The 20,650-nt window shown below is 35.1% G+C and overlaps 1 protein-coding gene across 1 annotated transcript in view; it reads right to left on the bottom strand.

The window, feature by feature from the left end:
- Window positions 1–20,319, bottom strand: part of LOC128867936 (homeobox protein orthopedia) — a 48,699-nt gene extending 28,380 nt beyond the window's left edge. The window contains exons 1-2 of the mRNA XM_054109575.1: window positions 19,792–20,319; window positions 1,882–2,167 (exon numbers count right to left, since the gene is read on the bottom strand). Of these exons, the coding sequence (XP_053965550.1) occupies window positions 1,882–2,167; window positions 19,792–19,921 (416 nt within the window). The 5' untranslated portion in view covers window positions 19,922–20,319. The remainder of the gene's footprint in view (window positions 1–1,881; window positions 2,168–19,791) is intronic.
- Between the last annotated feature and the right edge of the window lie 331 nt (window positions 20,320–20,650).

Raw genomic sequence — 20,650 nt, 5'->3', positions numbered from 1 at the left:
TTGTCTCTTCCTTTTGATTTATTTTCCATAAATTTTTCATTCTTTTCTTCAGCATTTAACTGAATTACTCATTTGATTGAATTTACAAGCGATTGCAATAATTTTTTGCTGACTAAAAATACAAAACAAAACAAAAAAATAATAATTGGCGCGTACACTTCTATTAGGACTTTGGTCGTGCTCCTACTCCTATTTGTGGCGTGCGTCTTGATGTTGTTCCACAAGTGGAGGGACCTACAATTTAAAGCCGACTACGAACGCCAACTTTTTTATTTTTATGAGGAGATTTTTCATGGTAGAAATACATTCGGAGGACTGACATTGCCAGCCCAGGAGCGATCGCTATTAAAAAAAACGTTTTCTTAATTTCAGTCTTTTCCATTCGGCTATGGCGTTTGTCTCTAACTAAAAGATGAAGTCCAAGATAAAAAATACTGGCGTCATAAAAGTGCTAAGAATTCAACCTTCGAAAGACCTCATTAAAGCGGCGAGAAAAGACGAGAACTTCCTTTACAACATTGTAACTGGTGACGAAACCTGGTGTTTCCAACATGAACCTGAAACTAAGCGTCAAAGTGCCGAATGGAAGGCCCCAGACGAGCCACCACCCATAAAATCGGGTTTGGAGAAGCCAAAACTCAAATCGATGCTCATTCGTTTTTATGATTTCACGGGAATTGTGCACAAGGAGTTCATGCCAATGAACCAAACCATAACGCAATTTTCTATCTTGGCGTTTTGAAGCATTTGTTGCATCGCATTTGTCGAATCCGCCCTCAATATCGCGAAGGAGGAAGCTGGCGCTTATTGCATGAAAATGCACCATCTCATCGATCCACTCTCGTGAGAGATTTTTTGACTAAAAATCGTATTTTAACCATCAATCACTCACTACATTCGCCTGATATGGCTCCCTGTGACTTCTACCTACTCAGAAAATTGCGTTTGGCCATAAAAAATAGAAAAGGAAAACGTTTTGCGTCCGTAGAGACCATCCAAAAGGTTTGTGCTGAAGGACATTCCGATCAATGACTTGAAACATTCTTACGAAAAGCTTTTAGATCGCGGAAACCAGTATACCAAGGCCAGAGAAGACTATTTTGAATGAATAAACTCGAAGTTATCAGAACAAAGATCCTATCGTTTCTATTTCTTGTTTATTTTGGGCTTCACCTTGTAAGATCCAAAAATTAGTCATTATTCTTCCTTTTGATTTATTTTCCACAGAGAAATTTATTAATCATTGCTTGTTAGTCACTTAATTTCTGTCATTGGATTGCAACCTCCAAATGTTCGTATTTTATAGTGTTTTGTATTCCTTTAAACCACTTTAAAGTGTTTTTGTTTCTGCAATCTTTAGTCAAATTAGTCCCCCAATCCGAAGATTTATAATTTTTGGAAATGGCCTCATACGTTCATCTTATATGATGCTTGTGAACTGGACAAGCAATGAAGAGCGTAAAGATTGTACGGCCACAGCAAGAATCTTCTACAGAGACCCTCACTGCTCAAAAACAAATCAGACTTCACAGTCCCCGACCTCAACTTCAAGAAAGACTTTACGGTACGTTTGCCACCGAGAGCCGAATAGAGGAAAGGGAAAGTGATTGTTAGATTTGGTGTCGAAATCTACACTGACGGTTCTAAGATGAACTGTGGTATGGGAGCTGACCTTTATTCGGAACCGTTCAACTTATCCAAATCAATTCGACTTTCTATTATAATTTATTCATTAGCACCCTTATAATGCATCTACTCGAAATATCCAGTCACGCATAGATGAGGATTAGTCGAGTCAACAAAGCGAGTGCAGTTCCCACAACAATTTACACATACACAACACACACACATATATACATATGTACATATATACAAACATACCTTCGTACTTTTCGCGGTCGCTCCATATCACCCATGTCATGTCCATTGTTGAGGCTATTCGATAGTTCATCGTCATTGTCCACATCAAGGCCATTATCCATATTAGTTGGCGATTCGTCGCGTTGATTTAAATGATGGCTATGATGCAAGGCATTGATATTCATTGCGTTATTGCTGCCGTTACTGCCATTACTTGAATTGTTGCTAAGATTGTGGCTATTAACGGTGTTGTTACTGTGACTGTGTAGAGCGTGCAATTGATGGTTGTTCAATGACTCTGTAGAATCTGAAATTGGAAGATAGATAGAGTGGCGTAAAGTGTTTGGCAAATATGCAGATACAAATATGTTTAACTCTCCATTCTCGTTCGTCCATCGACGCCAAAGGAGTTTCACTTCAAAAACAAAATTAAAAAAATTAAAACCTATGCACATTTTGCGGAAAATTATAAAATATCAACAAGAATTTTGGGCCACTTCAAAAATACTCGTCATTGTAGTACTCAAATTTAATAGGCTATAAAACTGCGAAATTTTTTTAATTATGATTAAATTTTTTTATATTTTTATGAAAATTCATAAACTTTTTATAAAACTTATACGAAGTGTGAAACTTTGATTTATCTGATATTTTTTTAGAATGAATTATATTTTTATAGCTAGAATCCGAATGAAATGTTTAGGAGCTCTACAAAATTTGAGGTTCGAATGTCTCTCGGGATTAGAGAGGATTAGGATTCGCTGTTGTATGCCACACAACCTTTATTTATTCTATACATATGTATATATATATACTTTATACTTCTAAAATATATTCCTCAAAACATATCGCCGTTTAATCCAAAGTGAATAGTAAATATTATGATCTAAGTTATTCTATTGGAATTGTTGCTCAAACTTCAAACGCGATTTTCTCAAAACTACTTTTTTTGAGATGGTCGTCATGATATCTCAAGTTCTACTTGGCCGATCGCTTTGAAGTTTGATAAGAATTTTTTATTATACATCTGTCTATCGCACCTGCCTCGGATTTTGAAAAATTTAAGTTTGAAGTATATATATTATATATATATTTGAAAAGGTAAAAAAAAGAGGGTAAAAAAAATTTCTTCTTTCAAGTTGACGCCATTTTGTAAATTATTTTTTTCTTTGATTTGGCGTAATCCGATAGCGACATCCTAACTCATGAAGAATTTTTTAATTTGTTTGTTTTAGATCACTACAAGGGTTGGAATCATGTCAACCATAGAGCACCGTTTTTTATGTAATTAATTTTTTTTATACACATCCAATATTAATAAAAACCATAAAAAAATGGATAGTATAGGTTGTCAAACAAGTCTTGCGGTATTTTTATTGAATTTTCAATTGTTCATAAAATTGGTTATAATACTGCGATTTAAGTCAAATATGCGCCGTTTTGTTCGATGACTAGTTCCCAACGAGATGCCAACTTCATAATGCCCCTCTTATAGAAGCTCGCTTCCCTATTGTCAAAAAACTCGGAGAGCCAATTTTCACAGGACTCTCTTGTGGACAACTTCCGACTACCAAGCTCGTTCGCCATGGACAGAAATAGGTGGTAATCACTTGGTGCGAGATCCGGACTGTACGGTGGATGCAAAAGAACCTCCCATCCGAGCTCCCGGAGCTTCTGGCGCGTCACCAAAGATGTGTGTGGCCTGGCGTTGTCCTGATGGAAGACAATTCGGCCTCTGTTGATCAAAGATGGCCTCTTCTGCATGAGTGCTGCATTCAAGCGGTCCAGTTGTTGGCAGTACAAGTCCGAATTGAGCGTTTGGCCATAGGGGAGCAGCTCATAGTGGATGATTCCCTGCCAATCCCACCAAACACACAGAAGAACCTTCCTGGCCGTCAATCCAGGCTTGGCCACCGTCTGGGCAGCTTCACCGCTTTTCGACCACGACCGTTTGCGCTTCACGTTGTCGTAAGTGCATACGGGCAAAAATGTTGTTTTGCGTCAAGTCGTGTGGCACCCATACATCGAGCTTCTTTTTGAATCCAAGCTTCTTCAAATGGTTTATAACGGTTTGATGACTCATGCCTAGCTCTTGGCCGATGCTACGGCTGCTACTATGCCGGTCTCTTTCGATCAATTCAGCGATTATATCGCAATTTTCGACGACAGGTCTTCCGGACCCTGGCGCATCTTCGATCCCCTCTGCACCAGAACGAAAACGTTGAAACCATCGTTGTGCGGTGGAAATAGAAACTGTATCGGGTCCATAAACTGCACAAATTTCATTGGCAGCATGAGATGCATTATTGCCTTTATCGTAGTAGTACTGTAAAATATGCCGTATTTTCTCTTTATTTTGCTCCATGTTTGCGACGCTATAACTCACGAACGACTAAAAGCAAACAACAATTAAGCAAACACGTGTTAGCACGTGAAAAGAGCTTTCCAAAAAGCTCTAGCGTGAACCGATACGACAAATACAACTAGAACTACGCGCTTGCAAAGACAAGCCTTCGGAAATACTGCAAGACTTTTTTGACAACCTATAAAAATAATTTTAATTTTTTTTATCTTAGTTTTACAAATACCTAAAATTAAGGCGTCTAGACCAGAATACCCATTTAATATCTCGTTCTATTTTTTCGATAAATGGCAGGGACAAGCGATCGATATTTTCACTACACACCTCGCATTCGGTACCAAGTTATTGGTTGCCAAAAATATTTCTGCTGGCATTAGGTTATATAATATAAATACCAAGTGAGCAATAGAGGGTACTCGACTTTAATAGTACAAGAAAATTCAAAAAAAAAAAATTCTGCCAAAAACTACTTGATGATTATCGGAAGCACCTTAAGATTTTCCCAAGAATATGCACTTTATGCGGTTTTTTGAAAAATTCGGGATCCGCTCGATTGGTAAAACTCACCTAATTGCTTAAATGAAAAAATTAGCTGTATAAAATTTATTCAATTTCCACTATGATTTCTCTTAGCGAAGTCTTACTGTACTAAATAATTGCATAATTCACTACACACCTCTGGGGTGGTTATGATTAATTCAAATTAATAGCATTAAAATGTCTACAAAGCAAACCTACTAAGCATTAATGACTCGCATAGACGCATAGAGGATTCACACAAGCAGATATGTGTGTATGTATGCATGAGAGTGTATGTGTGTGTATGCTGTGGCATACTCCCTAATTCGCGCATAACCTCACAAGCCCACTTTTCCGCCCATTCTCAAGCTCAACGTACGAGTATAAACAAACAAATAAATTCAACCCGACTTCTCATCGCCACTAAACAATTGAAAATTTCTTGTTCAAATACTTCACGAAATAATTTTCAAACAATAGCAACAACAAATGAGCTCAATGACTTTACTATTCACTCCTTGTGCGCATTCGCATTCGCATTCATATTCCTATTAGTGTTTTTTTTTTCTCTTAATTTTTTTTGCCAATTGTGCACTTCTTTCTTTGCCGCCGTTTTACACACAACTGCTCTTCTTCTATTTATTAGTATATTTGCCATTCCACTCGATCCGGCAAACTATGCGTCGTATTTGCCGCTCGTCGGTCGGTGCAAAATTCAAAATCAATAAATCAAAAGAATTTTTTCGGTAAACACACACAATTGCCAAGTGTGTAAACAATGGGTTAAAAAATTGCAAATTCAATTCAATTCAATTCAATAAAAAAAAATTATTCGATGTGTTGTTGCCTCGCTTCAATTGAGTTTCGATTCGGTGGCTTTTCAATTGAATTTGATTTGAAAGAAAAAGTCCATTGAAGAGTGTAAGTATTTAAGTATTTTGGCTAAGTGCATATATGTATTGATTTGTGTGAGTGTATGTGTGTGTATATGCGAGTTCATACATGTATGCGCTACTCATAAGTATGTGTGTGTGTGTGTGTGTGTGTCCATGTGAAAAGGAGCATGTAAGTATGTGTATGTATATATGTGTGTATGCTCATGAGCTTTGAGTTGCAATTTCCTGCGTTGGGAAAGCCGCCAATTTGAAAATTCGATTGAGTGCAGAATAAGTTTTTTTCCTACGATGTAGAAATTTATTCAAAACCCAAACTTTATTGGAATTTGATCTTTAAGTAAAATATTAACACAACTGAGGTAAAAGGCATAAAAATTTATTGGAAGTGATAAAGATGGTTTTTGTAAAGGGTGGTTAAATTTCAAGGACCGATGTTGAATGTGAACCAACCCCTAAACGTCAACGACACCGTTGGACTTCTTTCTTTGGGCTTATTTGAAAGAAAAGGTGTACGTCGATAAGCCAGCAACAATTCAAGAGCTATAGGATGAGATAATTCGGTACATTAATGGCATAGAACCTCAATTATGCCTCAGCGTTGTCGAAAATTTGGACCATCGGATGGAGGTGTGCGGTCAAGGCCGCGGCGGTCATTTGCCCAATATTTTGTTCCATACGTAATTGAGCTATACCAATATTATCACAATAAGGAGAAATGATAATAATTTTCTAAACAAATTGTATTTTATTCAAAATCAACACCGGCCCTTAAAACTTAACCACCCTTTAGAAGGCCCTTGCGTGAGGCTCTCGCCTCATTTGAAATGTTGTTGCTTGAGTGTATCTTTAAAAGCGTGTAAAACGGAAACGAATACAGATTTTTTATTTTTGTTTTGAGTATTTTATTTTCTGATTTATTGTTAAAAAATAAAAAAATTTTGTGGTCATACGAAGTTCGTTCAAATAACTTTTGGACAGCCTTCAAAAATGGTCTTCACATGGAAAATAGACACAGATATTGCAGGTTTTTCTGAACTAATTTTAATAAAATAAAATTGAAATGATGTTATTTTTATGTCATTGTCGTGTGAACTACGATCATTCGGAAAAAGAACTTTTTTGGTATTTTTTCGGGCCTTTAAAGTAAACAAAAAAGAGTCAAAAAAAGATTTTTCATTTTTGAACGTTCGCCATTCTGTCAAGTTTTATTTATTTTTTTTAATTTTATTTTTTATTTTATTTTATTTTTTTATTTTTTTCTAAGATAGTAATTCACGCGATAACGACATTCATTCCGAATAAGATTCTTTATGCCTTTTTGATTTCAGATACCTGTGATTCCCGAAATCCGTGTCGCCAGTGATATACCATTTTTTGGAAGACCATTTTTTGAAAACTGACAACTTTTTGAACAAATCTCGTAGGAACAAATAAATTTTTTTATTTTTTAAAAATAGATCAGAAAATAAAATACTCAATACAAAAATAAAAAAGTCTTCTTTCGTTTCTGTTTTTCACACTTTTAAAGAAGCACCCAAAAAATACCATTTCTAATGAGGCAAGCGCCTTAAATACAGAGAAAAACTATTGCAGAAATTGGAAATTTAATGAACAAAACTCATTTTACATTGCACTAATTAGAGAATGTGAGACTTTGAATGCAAATAAAAGCCGCCTAGATCAAGATTTTAAACTGCCATGGGCGAACTGTGGGAAAGAAGCGCTTTATTAGTCCGAAAGCAAGAGCGGCAGCATGAAATTCGGCACCCGATTTGGCAGTAAAAACTGCTGTAAATAGAACTTCACTAGAACATAACTATATCACTGCTTTTTGTATTTATTCTATTGCTTTAAGTTATTATTCTCTGATGTGTTAATTGTTAAGTCTGCAGAAAGCACAATACTAAATTTGAGCTTAAGAAGAAAACGGCTACTGTGACGCCATGGAAATTAAAACTAAGAAATAAAGTTTTAAGTCACACAAAACGAGCTGAAGGAAGCGCTGAAAGCCGAATGGTAGAATATTTCAACAGACATACGTAAAAACGTGGTAGAATATATGACAGGACGTCTATGCCAAAATGCAGGGATAAAGGCCAAAGGATTAGCCACTAAATCTCATCAGGGAAATTAATTATAATTATTAATTAATTAATTAAAATATTTTAAGGGCATTGAATTTTGTATGATTATTCGTTTGGACATGAATTGATATGATTTTTTTTCTTATTTTTTGGTATAAAAATGTTGAATGTAAATAAAATATATTTATGTAAATAAATAAATCGAGTAGACTCTAAATAAATGACAAATACGGTTTTTTCGAAAATAATTAATTTATATTTTCGAAATTCTATTTTAAAGTTCAACAGTGAGTACGATGTACGATTAAGCGTTTGAGCCACTGTATGTAATGATTACAATATTTCAATGCATACTTTAAGGCGCGAAGCTTTGAAAGCAATGGAATTACATAACACTGTGAGCGATATGTGACTTCGTTGTGAAAACAGTGTGAAAAGCATAAAGTTATACGTGGCTATAGTTCACCTTTTAGTGGTAATTAACAGGAAAAGGAAAGTAACACCTCGATTTGCTAAGTAAACGAAATTCGTCGAGTGAGTGAAAAAGATTTCGTAGAAGCCCTAGGCATCTTATTGGACAGTGTAAGCAATATTTTGACTGAAGTACTGGGTTTCAGAAAGCTGTGTGCATAATGGGGCCGCATTCGCTAACAATGGAACAAAAACAACTTTTGAAGTGTTTTCGAAAGAATACAGAGAATTTTGTGCATCGATTCATCACTATGGATGCGACTTGGTTCTATCACCATGATCCTAAACCAAAACAAGAGGCTAAAGAGTGGTGTGATCCTGGTTCTTCTACTCCGAAAGGATATCGAGTCCAGAAATCGGCCAAGAAGGTGTTAGCACCGGTTTTTTGGGATGCGAAAGAAATTCGGTTTTTGGATTACTTGCAACCTGGTAAAACAGTAAATTGTGAATATTATTGTAACCCTTTAGACCAGCTGAAGGCAAAAATTCTTGAAAAAAGAGCTAATTTGCAAAAGCAAAAAAATATATTTCATCGGCACAATCCAAAGTGTCACAAAACCATTTGGACAATGACGGAAAAATCCACGAATTAAAGTTTGAATTGTTGGAACATCCACCTTATTCAACAGATTTGGCCCTTAGCGGCTTCCATATATTGCCAGAGTTAAAAAAATGCATGCGTGGAAAGCGTTTTTCATCAAATGATGAGGTCATAACAGCTGTGGAAGCGTATTTGGTTGCCTTTCCAGAATCTCACTTCAGGGATGGAACTCATAAACTGGAATCTAGTTGGAACAGGTGTTGTTGGAGCTGATATTCAGGGAGACTATAATGAATAATAAAGTGTATTTCAAGCCATAAAATTGTGTTGGTCTTACCGAACCCAACAGCTTATTGAACAACCTAGTAGTTGAGGTAAAGAATTTAGGCGGAAAATTTTCCATGGAAGTGCGCTTATAATGTATAATGTTTCTGGATTTTTATAATTATTTATATAAAAAAACTATAAAAATCCTAATCCAAATTTTTAAAAAATCAAAAATCGTGAAAATAGCATTGAAAAAAGCATTTGTTCCATAGGAATGATAGTTATTATCGATAACTACTTATGTTTTGATCAGTAGAGGGCTGCCGCCGTAAATTATGAAATGCCGAGTAAAATGCGGAGCAAAGGCAGAACACTTGGACATGAAACCAATACCATTTTGTAGTTTTTTCTGTTTTGAAAAAAAAAAAAAAATTTCCTTATTCACTCCTCTCGGGATCATCACGCATCATCACGGCAGTTTTGAAAAATTACAAAGGAGAAATTTTTAAAAAACAATACTGTTCTACGAAAATCGAGGTGGATAGGCACCGTATGTGTGTATAATAACTGAAATCAAATCCAAGGCAAGCAGCGAGCTAATTTTCAAACCAGATGAATGATTTTACAGAATATCTGCACCACCAATACAAAATTTCTCTTTTAGCCATTTTTTTTAATAACAAATTTACAATTTAGTTCCCAAAAATGCCTGCATCAAAATTTTCCTTTCCAAAGTCCGCCTTATGAATGAAATATGCAACAACCGTTACATGCAACTGGATCCTCTTTAGCATACAAATCGAAATTTATGGTATAGAAAATTGGCCACAAGCCATACCCTTGAATAAATCATTAACTCAATTATGGATATGGTTGACCATGAAATAGATCAGTTTAATAAATTGGCGCATGCACACACATACACATACATACGTATCAAAAAATTTCAAAGCTCTCACATACAATTGCACCTATCCATACACGGCGATGTGGCCACTGCCTCTGCATAGTGCTTAACCAAATGCCATCAATAGCCAGAAAACGACGCAAGTGCGCATGTATGCATGCATCCAATAAATGAACTAGACTGTTTCCATAATAGTTTGGCTTTTTCCAGCAGGGATAAGAGCTGTAGCTGCTTACACAAATGCTTAAACAAACACGAATACGTGCATATACATATGTATGTATGTGTGAGTATATGAATACATGAATAGGTGAGTAAATGCGCGCTTGCCAGCAATATTGCACTTGATATAAAACCACACTGTGTGCAAATATTTTGGCACCTTCGGCTTTTTTGACTATCCCAACCAGCACCAATAACATCAACCCAATGCAAAACACATAAGTGAGGTTATACTCGTCTATATTAAAAGTGACGGAATCTCAGTGGAGCGTTTGGTTGATTGCTTCTAAACTTTTGTGTATGTATAGAGTATACATTTGGCGTGGACTTTGGTTACACCAATACAACCAACACAACCAACACAACCATACGACACCTCTATCCTCCTGGCAGCGCTGATTTGGTTTTATGCAAATTTGAAAGCCATTTTGGATTGAAAAAAGCTGGCGTGGCGTGCACTTGGTAAATGTTGTTGTTGTTTTCATGATGATGATGTTATTGTTGTGAGCACAGCATTATCGTATGTGGCGCATTAGAAACGAGTTAATTTGCATGTATCATCACATTAAGCTATGCAATTTTATGTAATAGCCGAGTGTCATTGAATTATGGTTGATTGGTGAGATTTCGAAAAATGAGTGTGCTTTGTAAAAAAATGCAAGTATAGTCACACATAATTCACTATTTTACATTTACGTGCATATTACCATTGATATAAATCATTTACCTCGGATGTAAGCTGATTTTCACCTAAAGGTCCACTGAACGGGAGTCCTCAGGCAGACACAGAGTTTAGTTTAACCTATTCACGAACTGGCATCAACCGATTAGAAAAAGGTGAGATAAATTTGCTCACTGGTTACTCAAAGTCTCTGTGTATTTTTTTTTTTTTTTTTTGTTCTCACCTGTATAGGAGAGTCTCAGCTGCTAATGCTAGCTCTCGAACAGTCCGGCAAATAAACAATGAGCCGATTGCAAATTATTATATACCCTCTTTTTCAACCTAGTCTTGGACCTAGCAATGTGACAAGCGTGAGCGGTCAGCAGGGACATTTCCTGGGGTTTATGCGACCGGCTTGAAGATCTAGACTATGCGGACGACATTTGTTTACTATCGCACAAATACTCGGATGCATCAGCTAAAATATATACAAGCGGTATGCCATGCAGTAGCACAAACAGGTATAAAAATTTACGTAGCAAAAGCAAGGCGTGAAGTCGGTAGTTCTGTATGGATGTGAAACATGGAACTTAACAACAAGCATATCACAATCATTGCAATCCTTCCTAAACCGTTGCCTTCAAGTGTGCTTGAAGTCGTTGTCTTATTGAAACAAATAATGGGACCCCCCATTCCTAACTTATCCATACTTGGCTTCAAATTATCTTTCAAAATGTCCAAATACGCCTTGTGATTTATAAAGCGTGATTTTTTAAGAGCTATAGGAAAGATTTTCAAAAAAACAGACGTAAAATTCAGAAAAATGCATGAAATTTTTATTTAAATCGATAGTACAGTCCATATAATTTAATGTTTGAAGATTATTTCATGCAAATGTTAACCGCGACTGCGCTTCAAATGGTCCATCCGCTTAGTCCAATTTTGGCATACTCTTTCCAATGTTTCGGCCGGTATCTCACATATAAATGCTTTAATGTTGTCTTGTCTGAATAGACATGAGCTTTAACATAGCCCCACAAAAAATAATCTAAAGGCGTTATATCGCACGATCTGGGTGGCCAATTGACAGGTCCCGAACGTGAAATAAAATGTTCACCGAACTCGCCTCTCAACAAGTCCATTGTTACGCGTGCTGTGTGGCATGTGGCACCGTCTTGCTGAAACCACATGTCATGCAAGTCAAGCTCTTGCATTTTGGGCAAAACAAGTTGGATATCATTTCACGGTAGCGCTCACCGTTACGTTACGATTGGCAGCACCTTTGAAGAAGTACGGTCCAATGATACCTCCAGCCCATAAACCGCACCAAACTGTGACCTTTTCTGCATACATTGGTAGCTCTTGCAGTTCTTCTGGCTGATCTTCACTCCAAACCGACAATTTTGCTTATCTACGTACCCATTGATCCAAAAATGAGCTTCGTCGCTGAACACAATTTTTCGATAAAAAAGTGGATCTTAAACTTTCTTAACAGAACACGCATTTTTATAATAAAATTCAATGATTTGCAAGAGTTGTTCGATTGTAAGACGATTCATGGTTAAATTATAGACCAAACTGAAGATGTTTGATAGTGAAACAAAACACGAAACGAGCGTCAGCTGTTTAAACCAACTGTTTAAAAAGATAATAGCTAAAAAATCACCCGTTATATACATATATATGGACAGGAGGAATCATCGGCCCATATTTAGTCAAAGGTCGTGTGGTATCACACTTTTGGACTTTTATTTGTGGGGGAATGTACTTTTACTTGGGGCTGCTCTAATTTGGACAGCACGAAATGCGCAAAGGTGCAAGTTTTTAGGAAACTATGATTTCCCATATAATTCTTGGCATAAAAAGTACGATTTGCTACTCGCTTTGACCTTATTTTTACACCACATTTTCGCAAGCATCACTTTTCTCCCAGAACTTATTTTTATTTGTACAAAAAGAAAATTGTAAACTTTTGTTGGGCGTTGCCACATGTTTTTGATAGCCTTACTAAATAGCTCCATACCGTTTTTGCGCCTAATTATAACCTGAAATGTATACTTCAAGGCGTTGGACAACAATTTTTTTTAAATTTTTTTTTTACATCGCACATTGTTGATGCGGCAATACAATTAAATTTCCTCAACACCACGCACCCAGACGCAACTAATAATAAATGTTTCAGTTACAAATTTGCTGGAGGCAAAATATTTGGCAATAAAAAAAAAAACGAATTCTGAAATCACATAATGTCACCACAGGGCATCAGCGCCGGGTGTGCGCCGTAGCGCAGTGCAGTGACGTCGTTCGTTGCGAGCAGCAGGCACTTGTGATAAACAAATGACAATAGTTTGACATTGAGGTGAAGCCAAGCCAACAACAACAACGCAATAATTGCTTGAACTGCAATTCAATTACATACATTGATGCCGATTGGAATAAACTTAAAATGTTTGCTCTCATTTTGCCTTTCTCTCACACGCCCCTCTGGGTATGTATGTAAGTGTACCTACACATCACACACGCTTGGCCTTGTATAGACACGCATGTACGCGTGTGCATGTAACGAGTATGTGTATTTACCCCTGTTTTTAATGCAATGATCAGTAATTCGATGCTTTCAAAATTACCTCTTACTAAAGAAAATTCACAACAACTATTGCGAGCTAAATATGAGCGTGTCTTTCCTTAAGCTTCATTGTGCAAAACTCAGCCAACACAAATTTAAAATCTCGTCCTCTTGCGCTCTTATATTATATAAAATATCCTGCTGAGTTTGCACAGCCGTTCAGCCGTCGCAGACATATCGTTGAGTTGTGAAAAATTATTAATTTGAGGCTCATTAAAATTTGATTACACGTTTTGGTATTGAAATTTTTTTCCAAAGGCGCATTGAAGGGGTCGCGTTGGCTGCTTGCGTGTATTTTAGTATGATAGAACAGAGGAATCCAACAGGATCTAAAAAATTGTTATATTGTAACAGTGTGTAAGTAAATTATTGTTGTTAAAACCAGATTCAATTAAATTGTGTTGCGTATTCCTGGTTCGAGGCTGCTTCAAGTAAAGTGTTGTCTAACAAATGGCAATTCAGTGTGAGTATGTGTTTGTGTATGTATTCAGCGTGAGTATGTATTTGTGTATGTATATTTATGTAGTATAAATATATGCCATGAAGCCATCTAGCGAAAATTTATTGAAGATTGGGAGCATAGATCAGTTTTTCACAAGCATCTAAAAAATATATTTTTATTGTATATGAAGGGTGAACAGATTGGAGACTTGGGCGGGTCGATTTAAAAATCGCTCATTGCTCTGTAAAAATCGTATTCTAGGGATCAAAATAAGAAACTTTGTCGAAGGAACCATACCTCTAAAACGAATTCTGATGTCCCCCAATTTGGGTCGAACGAAAAATCCCACTATGACCCATTTAGAGTGCTCCAATCGAATCCAAATGTATGACCGACCCCCACTAACTTTGGACGGCCGATCCACCCATGCCAGTGGCACACCCCCTGGAACTCCCCTGGGGGGTTCCCCATACAATCATTTCAAAATATCACCCTTTTTGGCCTTTACATGAGAAAAGAAACTAGAAAGAATCGCCCGCTCAGGCCATCTTATGATTTTCAGCGATGACACGCTACGTCAGTAAGCAAAGTTGCCGTATTTGGGCTGAAGACAACTGTTTGGTACGGCAAATAGACTGGAGGCAGCCACCGTAGCCTTCATTTGTGGAACAACTTCAAGACCGAGAAGAAGCTCGGCCAATCACCCAAAAAGGGTGTACGCACCAATTATATTTACATCTATAATTTAAAAACGAATAGCAAAATGTGTTGGTAAGCGCATAACTCAACAACGCCTGGACCAATCTTAACAATTCTTTTTTTTAAATGTTCCTCGCCGTCCAAGGATGGTTTTTACAGGAAGAAACATATTTTCCGGGAAACCCCTAAAACAGCCCTTTTCTTTTTCCCATACAAATATTGCGCGTTTGTGTGTGTGCGTGTTCAAGTTGGAGAATCTAATTCGCTAACACAAAAGTGATAATATCGTGAACCCGACCAAATTGAAAAGTCAAAAAATGTAAGAGCTATAAATTTGATTGGCCTCGCAATATTCTTGCTTTTGTTTTAGTTTCAGAACGAGTTAAGGAATGATTTCATTCACAAATAATAATAAAAGATAGTTAAGTAAATTCTAAGAATAATCATGCAGGGCTGAACAAATCCAAACATATTTTAAGAAGATCAAAAGTAAAAATTATTAATCAATCTAGAAAACCCATGTTTCTGTTGGAAAACTATCAGATTTGTCGAAGTCTGTCGGGTCCGCTAGTATATATACATATATATATCGACTGGAGGAATCATCGGCCCATATTTCGTCAAAGATGAGGCTGGCGCCAATGTATCAGTTAATGGTGAACGCTTTCGTGTTATGATAAATGATTTTGAAGCCCATGATCTCCACAACATTAGATTCGAAGAAGACGGCGCTACTTGACATACAGCCCGTGAAACAATGGTTTTAGTGCGCTATCGTTTCGGGAAGCAATTCATCTCTCATCTCGAACCAGTGGATTGGCCACCAAGATCGTGTAATATCACATCTTTGGACTTTTCTTTGTGGGGGTATGTAAAGCCTAAATACTTTGTTGGTAAACCAGCTTCTATTGAGGCATTGGAAGCCAATATTACTAAAGTTATTCACTAGATACCGGCCGAGGTCCTCCAGCGAGAGATTCAAAATTGGTGTTTACAGATGACCGAATTACGGCGCAAATGCGGCCAACATTTGAAAGGGACTATCTTTAAAAAATAAATTTCATGATGCGTTAATACTGCATTAGGAAATACCGACTTGACTTAGAACCCGCAAGGAACGAGAAGAAGAGGCAGGCCATTGATGACTTGCAAAGGACTATCTATTTTATTCAAAATCAATACCGGCCTTTGAAACTTAACCACCCCTTAGATAAGGAACTATTTCCATTTGGTGGTCTTTGGAGGTGTGCCGCCGAAGCCGCGGCGGCCATTTCGCCAATTCTTTGCTCCATACATAATTGAGCTATACCAATATTATCATAATAAAGAGAAGTGGTCAACCTACTCTGCTTTGTTCATTGTGGGCATCTCTACTATGTATGATGGCTGCCTTCAGAGCGCCTTTTGCGTTGTGATTATTTATATTAGGCTTTGCTTCAAGTACGCCTTACACATAAAACCCAAAAGATAGCCGATAGCCCTGGCAGCTAGTGCTTTATTAATTATAAATTTAATTGTACGTAATGAATCTAAATAAATAAATAAAATAAATAATGCAGTTTTTGCTGGAAAATGGCAACAAATCTGGCGCCCTAATGTGCGAGAAGTTACCGTGAAGCCAAGCCTGAAAATCTCTTGCCTTGTATGTAAGTAAGTTCAAAGTCTTCAAAAACGCTTTGGTCTCCCGAAAAGCTTTGTTTATTTTTATAAACTTCTATTTTTCATAGCTAAAACTTTTTCCGACGCAAAGCGATTGCAGTATTGCAGCTGTTCTGTTCGCTGTTCTCGACTAATCGTCCCATTAGCACCTATCATACAATCGCTCGCTTCTGTCACTCAAGAAACAATACCATGAAAATATCAGCATTTTGAGCCTGCAAGCACTGATGAAGACTATTCCAGACTTTCTTAATTTTACTCCGTATTCGCTTCGGTTGCGCTGTATGCACTCGCACTATTTTTTCGTTCTGCTCTTTGAATAGCCGACGGCAATACCCAAGTGCTTTTCTGTCTAACGAAAATTTTCAAAAATTTATATGAGTTTGAAAATTGAAAATGCTTATCTTCGTTTTTTATTCATCACTGCTTTGGATCTTTCAGCTCTTGAAAGGAATTAGTATTCACTAGAGAAGTGTAGTAGATATTTTTGGTCACCGTAGGTCGAGTGTGATTCCACGTAACAGCCGTCGTTTGCAAACCTGTGAGTGCATTTCCGTCGGGAAATTGTTACTCAAACCCTCGCTGTAAACTTTGTATTAGTCCTAGTTATGTTTGCCAAACTCAATTCTCCCATTTCATTCAATTTTAAAAATCTAAATAAATTGAAAGTTTGCTGCGTAACACCGAATTCGCAAATCTTGCGCTGAATTCTGATTGAAGGAATAGAAAATTTTTGTTCCTAAGAGCAGCCACCTTTCAGAATATTTGCAAGTAGTACCGCAGGTACATTTCTGCTACTGAAAGCAAATATTTCATAGATTCACAGATTCATATTTCATAGGAGGCAAATATCCGTGGCCGCCGTAGCCGAATAGGTGGTGCGTGACTACCATTCGGAATTCAGAGGGAGCGTAGGTTAAAATTTCAGTGAAACACCAAAATTAAGAAAATGTTTTTTCTAACAGCAGTCGCCCCTCGGTAGGCAATGGCACACCTCCGAGTGTATTTCTGCCATGAAAAGGCTCCTCATAAAAATATCTGCCGTTCGGAGTCGGCTTGAAACTGTAGGTCCCTTCATTTGTGGAACAACATCAAAACGCACACCACAAATATGAAGAGGAGCTCGGCCAAACACCCAAAAAGGGTGTACGCGCCAATTATATATATATAAATAAATTAAAAGTTTGCTCTTTCTGATTAAAGGAATAGAAAATTTTTGCTGCTAACAGCAGCCGCCTTTCAGCATCTTTACAAGTAGTATTGAGTGTACATTTTTGCTATTGAAAGAAAATATTTCATAGATTCATGGACTCATATTTAATAGAAGCAAACCTCCAAGAGTATTTCTGCCTTGTAAAATCCAACTTCTGCTTGGAGGTGACATAAAACTGTGGGCTCCTCCGTTTGTGGAACAACATCAAGACGCACGCCACAAATATGAAGAGGAGCTCGCTAAAATATCCAACAATGGGCGTAAGGGCTAATCGTATACTTAAATATATATCATAGAGACCAATTTCATTTTAAAGGCAGCATGAAACTCGAAGGTCCTCAAATAGATAAGTAGATCAATAGACACCCTATTATTTCAACTTAAGTTAATTATTTAATTTCTGCAGCATTGGAATAAAGAAATTCAAAAAATTGGTTTCTATTTACTGTAAAATAAATGTTTACTTATTATAAAATAATCTCCTACTTCTATAAAATAAAGTTTGTATTCTTTTATAAAATAATTTGTTTGTATTATAAAATAAATTTTTATTTTTTATAGAATAATTTTGTTATTATCAATGAAGTATTATAAAATATTTTTTTTTAATTTATTATGAAATATTTTTATTTATTTATTATTAATTCATTTTGTTTATTTATTATAAAACAAATTTTGTATATATTACACAATAATTTTTTATACCTTTTTTTTTTATTTAATTAATTAATAGTTTTTAATTTATAATAAAATAAACTTCTATTTATTATCAATTAAGTTTTTTCATTTATTATTTATAAAATAGTCTCTTATTAATTATAAAACAAAAAATTATTTTTATTTATTTTTTTTCATTTATTTATTTATTGTCTTTGAATGGATACATTTTTACAGTCTATATTAAGCTAATGTACAATAATTTAGAAGTTACTAAGAAAAGAACGATTTAATATGATTGACTAAGATGCCTAACGGCCATTTAAAATCAGCACCAGAAGAATTGAGAAACATATTTAAATCAGCACATGCCCTAGGAATCGGAGCATTTACCCCATAGTTGGTTCTCGAGAAGCCAATTTTAAAGGTTTCGTACTGTCGAAGCCTTATATTGGGTATATTAAATTGAATTTTACTTAAAAGGGAACGACAATCAATAGATCCAGAAATGATACAAATAATAAATGAGCACGATAGAATAGATCGTCTGCTATCAAGTGGTTTTAAGTCTATCAATCAACTTTAACTTATTATAAAATTTTAATTTATTATAAATATAATTTATTATAAATTTTTTTTAATTTATTATAAAATAATTTGTCTGATTTATATGTTATAGAATAATTTTTTGCATATCATAAAATAATTTTTTTAAATTTATTATGAATTTTTTTTTATTTATAATGAATTCATTTTGTTTATTTATTATAAAACAATTCTTGTGTTTATTATAAAATAATTCCTTTTAATTCATTATAAATTAATCTTGTTTATTTATTGTAATTATTTTTAGTTTTTTATAAAGTAATCTCTTATTAATATAAAATAAATTTTAACTTATTATAAAATAATGCTTTGATTTATTGTAAATAAAATTGTTTAATTTATTATAACTTTTTTCTAATTTATTAAAAAAATTTTATATATTATATTATAGAAGAATTTTTTGCACATCATAAAATAATTTTTTTTAATTTATTCTAAATTTTTTTTTAGTTATTATGAAATAAATTTGTATTTATTTTAAAATAATGTTTTCAATTTATTACAAATAAAAATTTTTAGTTTGCTATTAATTTTTTTTAAATTTATAATACAACTTTTTTATATGTAATAGAATAATTTTTTGCATATTCCTTTTGCATATCGTAAAAGAATTTTTTTAAATTTATTATATTATAAAATGTTTTTATTTTTTTTAATTTATTTTGAAATATGTTTTTTATTTGTTATATAAAATTTTTTTATTTATTATAAAGTAATTCTTTTACTCATTATAAATATTTTTTTTTTATTTATTATAAATTTTTAATTTTTATTTATGATAAAATATTTTTTTTTTTATTTATGATAAAATATGTTTTTTATTTTTCAGTATAATAATTTCTTATTTAACTTACTATAAAATACATTTTTATTTATTATTAAGTAATTTTTTATATTTTTCATAAAATATTTTTTTTTATTTATTATAAAATAATTTTTTTCAATTTATCATTAAATATTATTTCTTTAATTTATTATAAAATAATTTTTTATATTTATTATAATTTTTTTATGTTTTATTTTTTACAAAATAATTTCTCAATTATTTATTTTAATATAATTTTTTCATGATTTTCTTCTTCCAGTTTATTAAACTCACCACTTCTCTTTGTTTGTGTGCCCAAAATCTGATCGATGCTGTAGACCGCGCGGGGCCTTGACACGGAGTTATCCTGCACGGGGCGCATAACAGCCGCCATGATGGGGTGTGGCGTTGTGGTGGTCATCATGTTAGCAAACTATTTTAAATTCAACTTGTCACTTAACAATTTTTTCGCACAATTTTTCGCTTGCTTTTCTGTGTTATCTTTCTTTGGTAAACGGTTTACCAATAACGCAGTTAATTAATTGCACTTTTTTTTAACAATGTTTTGCCTTAGAACACACTAATTACTTTTGTTTTTGTTGTTCCCTCAAATTACTTGTACTAATTGCAATTAGCACAATGCGGTTAGTGACATCAAAACACGTTGCATTTGATTAAAATCGCATTTCCCGCGCGTTAAATTTACGTTTCGATCAACAACCACCGACTGACACAAAGACTGCATGGACTCGCGTATTTGAATGCTACTCGCATGAACCAGTCAATCGAGCAGACCAACGGCAAGTGTCTGAATGAAATGGCACAACAGCAGTAGGTCCTGCGATGCGTTGCCAACCGTTGACTGTGTGTGACTTGTCCTATGTTGCGCCGCAAAATAAAAGCAAATGCCAAAAGGCCAGATAAGTATCCTGCAGCGCGTTATCTCTTTCGCTCTTTCATCACAACATTCGTGTAGGGTAGTTTTGCGATTGTTGGCCATTGTAATGGGTGTGCAGGTAGTCACTAAGCCGCATAAGGGTGTTACAACACAGGCGCACGCATTTTGCTGTGTATATGTAGAGTGTGTGTTGGATGCACAAACACATATGCACTCACGCAATCTCACTCACATCCAGGCGCGGCCGCATCAACG

The sequence above is a fragment of the Anastrepha ludens genome, chromosome 6 (assembly GCF_028408465.1).
Source record: "Anastrepha ludens isolate Willacy chromosome 6, idAnaLude1.1, whole genome shotgun sequence".
Classification (NCBI taxonomy): domain Eukaryota; kingdom Metazoa; phylum Arthropoda; class Insecta; order Diptera; family Tephritidae; genus Anastrepha; species Anastrepha ludens.
The sequence above is the reverse complement of the archived record's forward strand: the minus strand, read 5'-3'. Positions and strand labels throughout refer to the sequence as shown.